Source organism: Pollachius pollachius (assembly GCF_949987615.1).
Source record: "Pollachius pollachius genome assembly, chromosome: 2".
Lineage (NCBI taxonomy): Eukaryota > Metazoa > Chordata > Actinopteri > Gadiformes > Gadidae > Pollachius > Pollachius pollachius.
The window spans coordinates 48,943,886-48,953,224 of NC_136935.1; the positions used below are offsets into that span (position 1 = coordinate 48,943,886).

At 46.4% G+C, this 9,339-nt stretch overlaps 1 protein-coding gene across 6 annotated transcripts; it reads left to right on the forward strand.

The window, feature by feature from the left end:
* The first annotated feature begins 281 nt into the window (after window positions 1–281).
* LOC307070693 (nicotinate-nucleotide pyrophosphorylase [carboxylating]-like) lies at window positions 282–8,986 on the forward strand. 6 transcript variants are annotated; one of them, XM_079729291.1, is made up of 6 exons: window positions 282–540; window positions 3,040–3,238; window positions 3,431–5,136; window positions 5,758–6,068; window positions 6,991–7,122; window positions 7,786–8,986. In XM_079729291.1, exons 3-6 carry the CDS (start codon window positions 4,881–4,883, stop codon window positions 8,020–8,022), a joined length of 936 nt encoding a protein of 311 aa, XP_079585417.1. In that variant the 5' UTR covers window positions 282–540; window positions 3,040–3,238; window positions 3,431–4,880; the 3' UTR covers window positions 8,023–8,986. The 6 variants fall into 6 exon arrangements, with proteins under 6 accessions (XP_079585417.1, XP_079585414.1, XP_079585413.1 ...); XM_079729290.1 differs by lacking the exon at window positions 282–540 and adding an exon at window positions 2,598–2,718; XM_079729288.1 differs by lacking the exon at window positions 3,040–3,238 and having other exon boundaries at window positions 4,846–5,136.
* Window positions 8,987–9,339: the final 353 nt, after the last annotated feature.

A 9,339-nucleotide genomic window follows, 5' to 3' on the forward strand; every position in this document is an offset into this window, starting at 1 on the left:
GTCGCCTGACGTCACAGATTTCAGGCTATGAATAGCGAAATAAAAGAAACTGGGCCCTTTCCGTCCGTGGAATAACACGTTAAAACCCTTAAAAATAGTGAATATAAATAATAATATATAATGGGTCATAATTAATATGGCACACACACACGCACACACACACACACACACACACACACACACACACACACACACACACACACACACACACACACATCTTTCTGACGCATCGGTGTTATCATCGCGCATACATCATGGATCAATCGCAGAATATATGCAGATGTATGCAGAAATTAAATTTACAACATACACTCAATATGCAGGGATGACGACGAACGTAACAACAGCCGCATGGAGGGGGGCCCCAAGGCCATTTGCTGAGAGTCCATCACGGGTCAAATTACAAGAACTCAGAGCATCAATGCACTACCTGCGGTCGGAGTCAGTGCTGCTTAGACCTTCATCTTTGACCAAAACGAGACGTGAAGATGATGCAAGCCACTGAAGCATCGACTGCTAGGCCTAATGTTGAACCCATGAGTAAGTAGACGTTAAACTTCAAATGTTGGGTTCTGCACAACAATAAGGTCATACAATACTTTAGACCAACTGGGAATGTACAAAGAAACAGAGGGTGAACTTTTGGCCTGGATCGTTCAACTTGAACTGCGTTTTATGAAGTTTGAATTAAGTCGGCTGTTCGTGGGAAATTATATCCTTACTGTGATAGTTTTATAGTAAAACAAAGGAAAGAAAAGTTATGTAAGACTGGTGTTGGATTGCACATATGGGGTAAGGTCCAAGTGTGTCGCCTAGACTTTACAACGACCACGACTCCCGCATCACGTCTGCATCTGTTCGCTTTCAGGATGATCCTTTCAATTAGATTAATAATTCAATCATATTACATTGCCTTTTCTCTTCTTTTGTGTCTTAATGTGTTTTTGAAAAGTAGTACTATTAATATAAAATAATACTCTTCTTTTGATACCAGGAAAATTATAAGAGTCCCTCATCCCTCACGTACAGTTCTTAATTATGAACATAACATAAAGCTAAACATGTCATAACATTAATGTTATGAACTGTTTAGCTGTCGGTTATTGCACATTGTGTTGACACAGTCCAACATCCTGTTGCACGGTGGGGATACCGGGACGATTTGATTGGTCGGCAGCCACTTTAATTCCTCCAATCAAGAGCGCCCCTGGAGGTCAGGTGGTCACGTATGCTGCAGGGCAAAAACAAAGCGGTTCCGTAAACAATATAACCATAATAATAAAGTTATAGACACTTTTTTTGAAGCGAGTGAGTAGCTTTTTGAATCAAAGTAGATTTTTGTATGGAACAGTTTATGTACGTCAACAATGATAGAGCTCATATCAGGATAATAGGCTTATGGCTGTAGAAGGGATCAATGCTGCTACCTCACGAGGCTCAGGCTTCTTAGCTGTGTATAGCTGGTTGCCATAGGGTCGGGGACAGTTGTAACACACGTTACAATTGATCCCATTCGAAAAAGACGTGTGAATTGAAATATGGTCAGGAATAGTTGTAGCACACATGTTACAAATGACCCCATTGGGAAAGGTTAAAAGACTTTGCGTTTTGGGTAAATATAGGAAGAAAATATAGTAAATATATAATATGACACGACTCTTCTCAATGCCGTGAAACGCTCCGTTCAGTTGCATGGGCAACTGAACGGAAACCTGAAAAAGACACCTTGTGAAGTTATTTTTTCGTTTGGCAAGTAGCCGCTCATTATCGAAAATAAACCCCTTCAGGTCGAAGCAAGACACCTCCGTTTCGCGTCCGTGTCCGGTTCGCCCTGTCTGGGGTTATTTTCCCGATAATGACCGGCGTTCTATTATCCCTTACTTAACGTCAATATCACTCTGTATGTGGAAGGGAAAATAGCTTTATTTGTAATTACAATAATATGCTGCTGCATTTTCAGAGACCCCCACAGATATTTGAGTTTGATGCTTTCATGGGAGCCAGACCTCTCTCTATGGGAGCTCAGCTCCCACTGCCGCCCCCCCCCCCCCCAACTCGAACCCTGATGTGATCCATCTAATATATTTTATATAGGGGTCTTACATACCATCACAATGGACTCTGGCCCATTGACTAAAAGCTATACTGAATCCATTGTAAAATATCAATGTTAAAAGTAAACATCAAGATCATCAGGTCAACCTCCTCAATATCCAAGTCCTTGCTCTTCTAATCTTTCTCGACACCCTTAATGCCTATACCACAATTTGGCAGAATACAATCTCTGTATTAAACTCAGTATTTGTTTAGTTTAAGGCTGTCAAATTAACGCGTTAATTTCGATTAATTAATCACAGAAAAAAATAACGCATTCAAAAAATTAATGCAGATTAATCGCGTTTCTATAGTGCCCTTTGACCCGGTGCGTCATTTGCGTTGAAAACAACATGGAGAGAGACGAGAAGACGCTGCTCGGCCCCGTGAACGGGAAATTCAGGTTTAAACAACTGCCAAACGGAACTGTAGATAAGAGCACCGTTATCTGCAATCTCTGTAGCAAGGAATTTTCCTATCACCGGAGTTCATCAAGCCTTAAATATCACCTCAACGCGAAACATTTGGTGGCGGGCTCGCAGGTACGAGCTGCCACAGCACCTGAAGCTGGCGCTAGCGGCCAGCCTCGTCCAGCCACACTCGACCAGGCGTTCAACAAACTGAGTAAGTCTACCTGTGACCGACTAACTCATTCGCTTGCAAAGTGGACTGAGATGGACTGCAGACCAGTTTCCGTTGTAGAATACAGAGGTTTATTAGAGACTTTACAGATACTATCTTCTTCTGACGCAAGGAAGAAAGGATGACAAAAGAAAATGTTGCGGCGGGAGCTAAATGTATTGCCTTGACTGGGGATCATTGGACTTCAGTTAGCAATTACAATTATCTTGGTGTTACTGCACACGTCATTGACAGTGAGTGGAAACGACTCATTTGCAATAGCCATGCTAAAACAGACAATGCGCCGATGCCTGTGCCGAACAGTTTATGTCGGTGGCGGAGGCGTGGGAAGTGCAACAAAAGGTCACCACAGTTGGCACAGACAGCGCCCATGATCTCCCGTCTCCTGAAGAACCAAGAGGCCATCAAGGCTACTCTGAGCCGACAAAAGCACAAGCTAGCCATGTTGGCTGCATCTGAGTTGGACAAACTCCAACGGCTGGAAACTCCTTGAACCATGCAGGTAAAAGCGTATTCACACACACAGGGAACAGTTGTTTTATTAAAATTATTTGTCTTCGTCTTATTTTGCAAATGTTTTTCTAATGAATGCAAACATGTACTAAAATTCATTAGTTTTTTTCTTGAATTAAATCTACTGTTATGACACTGATATAATTAATGTTCCGTATGCATTTCTTATCACTCTCTGCAGATATGTGACTGAGCTACTCGGAGGTGAGACTTATGTCACTTGCTCTGTTGTGTTGCCAGCTTTCTGCCACCTGCATCGCTCCACGGAAGTCTCAGAGGACGACCCGACCTACGTGGGAAGGTTCAAGGCTGCCTTTAAGAAAGACCTGTCTGAACGACAAGCAGATACCAACAACGGATGGCTCAAGATTGCTTCAGCACTGGACCCACGTTTCAAGGACTTGAAGTTTCTACCAACAGGAGAGAGAGATGAACTGTGGGACAGCCTTCAGGTTCTGCTGCAGAAAGAACCCAGTGGAGCTACCCCACAGCCCTCAGAAGAGCCAGCAAAAAAGAGGAGGAACCTCCTGCTTTTTCAGACTCGGACTCCGATGCTGACATGGAGGGGTTGAACAGGGCTCTGAACTGCTACAGAGCAGCGCACAGCATCGGCATGGAGGACTGCCCTCTGCGGTGGTGGTCAGCTGTGGTGGTCAGGTGTAGGTCGGCTTAGCTCAGGAGGTAGAGCAGTTGTCTTGTAACCGAAAGGTTGCTAGTTCGATCCCCAGCTCCTCCTAGCTGAGTGTTGATGTGTCCCTGAGCAAGACACTTAACCCTAACTGCTCCTGACGAGCTGGCTGTCGCCTTGCATGGTTGACTCTGCCGTCGGTGTGTCAATGTGTGTATTAACCGATGTAAGTCGCTTTGGATAAAAGCGTCTGCCAAAGCCCTAATTGTAATTGTAATTGGTTAGCTCATGCAGGGACCCATAAGCAGCTATCTGATCCGGCTCGAAAATATCTGGCCGCTGATGCCACTTCTGTCCCGTGTGTGAGGCTTTTCTCACTTGCAGGTACCGTAGTACAAAAGAAGAGGCCGTGAGCACGGAGGATGTAGAAAAGTTAGTTTGTCTCAGCAACTAGCTGAGGGAGAGATAAGAAGTGAAGCAAATGATTCCACTCGTGTTACACTACAAGTTGCTAGTTGGAATTTATCATTCCTGTCATTAAGGATATTTCAGAAATAAGTGGATGGAGGTCAAATGTTAAGCCCTGGAATAGAAATTGCACTTTATTTGAAACTGTTGGTTACTGCTGCATGAGTTTAAAACATGGTTTAAAATGACAATTTTAAGCCCTGGAATAGAAATTGCAATATGTAACATGTTTTAAATAAAAGAGACATTGTACTTTAAAGTCTATTATTCATTGAATCACTCATCTGCCATAATTTACTTAACTATTACATTTTTTTGAAATACTTTCTCGGAAAAATGTAAGTATGCGATTAATTTAGATTAATTAATCACAGAGCCTGTAATTAATTAGATTATTTTTTTTAATCGCTTGACAGCCCTAGTTTAGTTTTCAAGATGTCCGACGAATGAGACCGAACCGAGAGGCTAACCTTCAACACACCTTTTCATCTTCCCTACAGCTGACCGCTCCCCCGAAACCCGCGGCCAGGGGTCGATGGTTCCACTCCAGCACGCCGTGGCGGCGCACGCCATCCCGCCGCAGGCTCTCACCCAGCTGGCGCGCGATTGGCTGAGGGAGGACACGCCGAACTTCGACCCTTCCGGGGTGTGCGTGGGCTCCGGGGACGTGGAGGCTCGCCTGTTCTGTAAGACCGCCGGCAGCGTCCTGGCCGGCGGGCCCTTCTTCACGGCCGTCTTCACCGAGCTGGGCTGCACCGTGAACTGGCTCTACCCAGAGGCGGCGGAGATAGGTGAGCGTCTGGAGGAGGGGCGTGTCGTTACTGTCTACAGGTGTGTGGTACAGCAGCGGCTAGGATACGAGTACGGTTGAATGAGTTCAGCAGCAGTAGAGAATATTGGGTTAGCGTGTTCCACTCAAAAAATGCCATTCGCACGGGTTACCAGTCGGCCTCTTTGAGCAAGGCGCCTTACCTCCTCCTCAATTCAAAAATGCATCTGAATTCCCTGCAAGTCCCTTGAGTTTGCTTCACATACCTTTTTCCCATGTACACACGTTTTTGTTGTTTCCTAGCTAGCTTAGTTGTATACAGGGAATGGGTTAACCCAACAATTGTAAGTGCTTGGCACTTGTCTCTTTGAACATCCTTACTGTACCGTAATGTTTTGTTTCTCTTTCTTCTGAAAAATGTACTTATTGTCAGTTGCTTTGGATAAAAGCGTCCGCTAAATGCCCCTAATGTAAAGGTCAACGGATCAGGTGTTTAAGTGGAAGAGGATGGGTTCATGCTCTAAATGTAAATGTAGTTGTTCCTGTGTTACTCTTAGAGAAGGCCGAACTCAATCATAAGCGGCATTCACCCCAACCGTTGGCTCTGGATCCACTGACCCCGTTGGCCCCGGTCCCCCTGCAGGTCCTGACGGTATCACCCTGGTGGCTGAGGTGAGGGGCCCGGCCAGGTGTCTCCTCCTGGGGGAGAGGCCGGCCCTCAACTGCCTGGCCCGCGCCTCGGGCATTGCCACCCGCTGCGCGCGGCTCCGTGCGATGGCGGCGGCGGCGGGGTGGCGCGGGGAGGTGGCCGGCACGCGCAAGACCACGCCGGGCTTCCGCCTGGTGGAGAAGTACGCCATGTTGGTGGGCGGGGCCTCCATGCACCGGCAGGACCTGAGCGGCATGGCCATGCTGAAGGACAACCACGTGTGGGCGTCGGGCAGCATCACCAAGGTGGGACCAAGCAATTAAAGAAAACGATCTCTATGGAAACGACCAACCGACAACTCAAAGAGAACGCAGTCGTGCATGAATCACGGAAGGTCCAAACAGATAAGAGTCGGTTGAGTGTCACCCTGTTTGGGTACGTCCCTCATTACACGTGTTTCTCTGTCGTCAAGCCTTGTGTCTAGCGTAAACGGGTAAAGCTACCTCCTGCATGATACGTCACCGTCGTGCACATTATAATCACGGCGATCTCACAAAAGCAGTTATGCATAAACAGGGGAGAAGACGATGACCAGAGATTGGTCATCAGAGTTTGTACCGTTTGGGGGTTAACAGTCTGCTTATCTCGGCATCCAGTTCCTCTTCAGGCCGCATGTAGCTCAGGAGATAGAGCCGGTTGGCTGGTCACCGGAAGTTGGGCAGTTCGTACCCGGCTCCTCCTAGCTGAGTGTCAAGGTGTCCTCTAGCAAGACATCACACCCTACCTGGCACTTGACGAGCTGGCTGTCGCCCTGCGTGGCTGACACAGCCATCGGGGTGTGAATGTGTGCATTCATGGTTGAATGTTAGGAAATATTGTAAAGCACTTTGAGTGGCCACTGGATAGGAAAACGCAACATAAATGCAGTCCATTTATTTACCATTTGCCCGTGTTGGTCCTTCGACCAGATGACCAGCGGTGCGCACGTAATCGCAGGCCCGCTGTGACACTGTTTCATTGGGTCAACAATAAGGGCTTTGAGGGCCAGTATTGGCAATATTTTAAAGCGCTTTGAGTGGCTACAGGTTAGAAAAGGGCTCTATAAATGCTAATCCATATGTTATTCTTTTTTTTGAGCACTTTGAGTCTGCCTTGTGTATTAAAAGTGCTGAATAACATAATATATATAACTAAAGTTGCCTTGCCTAATTGATATGAACCATCCAGGCGGTGCAGGCCACGCGGGCGGTGTGTGGCCTGACCAGTAAGATCGAGGTGGAGTGCGGCTCCACGGAAGAGGCCTGCGAGGCAGCTGGCGCCGGCGCCGACATCGTCATGCTGGACAATCTGCCGCCCAGGGTAAGCCACCGACGCAGTAGACACTGTGTAGATCTACTTCTGCTTTTCCGCCATAGGGCAGGGTTAGTCGTAGGATGTTTGTTACACGAGAAAGAAAAAGAGGACTTCCCCAAACGCAAGTGTGCGTTTATAACTGAAGGCATCCTGTGGTGAGAACCTGCTGATTATTGACACCGGAGTCGTGCCTGGTCAGAACAGGCCTGGTCAGAACGGGCCTGTGAAGGACGTACTAGCATACAAAACAAAATCACTTTATCCCTCCTCCCCTGGCTGTCCCTCATTCAGATCCTTAATTTGTGAATGTAACTTGTAAATGTGTTAACTCTATAATGAGATAGTATTATGAATGTTACAATCTGGGCGTCGGTGGCACCACTATTTGTGTCTCTCGGAAAAAACAACGCTATAATCGTCAAAGGCCTCGCAAACGAGAACGAAACATAAAAGTACGAGATTGTATACGATTGAAGTTACAATTACAATTTACGTTGAAGTTAAATTAATAACAGGTTACATTAACGTCACCTCTCCTCACCTGTCTTAATGCGTCACATCAGCGCGTTTCCCTGTCTTATGTAAGGTCTCATTGACTCTTTAGAAAAGCGCAGTACTGTGAACGTAACACTGTTCTTATTCTACCGGGTATCTCCACGTCTCCCCCAGGAGCTCCACGCCTCGGCCCTGCTCCTGAAGCAGGAGTTCCCGGCGCTGCTGGTGGAGGCCAGCGGGGGGGTCACCCCGGAGAACCTGCCGCGGTACTTTGGCCCCCACGTGGACATCATCTCTCTGGGCTGCATCACCCAGGGGTGCCCCGTGGTGGACTTCTCCCTCAAGGTGCAGAAGCCCTCGCCCCCCCCCCCCCAGAGTGTGTCCCCAGAGGACCGGCCCGAGGTTCTGTAGCAGCAGCCGACCGGAGACTGCCCTAGGGAGGCTGAGTCATGAGGGGGTCCGGGCTGGGACGTCGCTCCCCTCAGCTGGAGGCTTAACCCACTCACAAGTGGGGCGATGGCAAAGATGTTGACCATTATGTTTCATTTGGTAGTGGAATTAGTAATCAGTCACTGTAGTTAAGAAGAACAGATGAAAATGGTCTTCTTTTAAATACAGTGGTCTTAACTGAGACTAATCTTTATTAAAAATGGGATGATTATTGTTCCCTGTTGATTTTATTTTATTTTATTTTTTTATTTAACTGTTCATATGTTAAGGACTGTTTAGTTGCAGTGTTTCCCCTATGAATGTTTGCGTCAGTGGTGCTGAGGTGTGTGTTTGTGTAAAGGGTATGATGTTGATGGTACTGTTTTGCACGTGCACCAGGGCTGTTGTGCACATGCACGGGGCTGATTTGCACATGCATGGGGGCTGATTTGCACATGGATGGGGGCTGTTTTAAGCAGGCACAGAGAGGTGTTAGTGTGACCACTATCTCCAGTAGGGCTCTGGTGCATTCCAGCAGGAAGTGTCCCAATGGTGTAACAAAATAACAGAACAGAGGGTGCACTTAGTGTGCAAGAGGCATTGCTTTGGCCAAACTGTTGCTTCTCTTCTGTACAACCAAATAACTTCTTTCTAGAATTAAGTCGCTTTCGGGTTTCGGTTTCTCCTTATATCTCATGCATTTATTCTAACGCCATTCATGAGCAAATGTCAGCTTAGGTCTGCATTTGTTTACTCTTCTATAGCAAAACACTACTTTGTTGTCAGTATTTTTCCACAATGTAACAATTGAGGGTGGTTTAGTAGAGGGCACCTATGATATGCTTTCAAGTACAGCAAATAGCCTTCAGGGTGCCAGAAACCCAGAGGCGGTGCTGTCCTCATGGCTGGACGCGTGTAGGGTAAACACTGGGTGACATTGTTCAGAATTTAGGCACAAATAAAATGTCATGTTTATCCAGATGTTGGATCCTGTCTTACTTTTTGCTCTCTCACTCCTTCCCAAAATAATATTTCAGTTACTAGTGACGTAAGACCAGGTGAAATAGCATTCAGAGCACACATGCTTATAAGGTCTAGAGCAGATAATACAATTTAGTAATTTATTGAGGAATGACCACGTGGAGGGTTGTGATTTAAGTGACGACACGCTGGCTGTATTGTCAATTTGTTGCAGGTATTATATGATGGGGGAGGGAGGGGATCACAACGTTGCTGGAAAGTTAAGCAGGAATCTTACCTATCAAATTGTTCAAATTAAATGTAAAATTCAGCTGTTGA

Bases quoted from the DNA above. Each gene is read 5' to 3' on its own strand.
- LOC307070693 (XM_079729287.1), top strand. From the start codon at position 2,448: ATGGAGAGAGACGAGAAGACGCTGCTCGGCCCCGTGAACGGGAAATTC. The intron at 2,719-4,845 runs GTAAGTCTACCT...TCTTCCCTACAG, and splicing joins CCAGGCGTTCAACAAACTGA to CTGACCGCTCCCCCGAAACC. The intron at 6,069-6,990 runs GTGGGACCAAGC...TGAACCATCCAG, and splicing joins CGTCGGGCAGCATCACCAAG to GCGGTGCAGGCCACGCGGGC.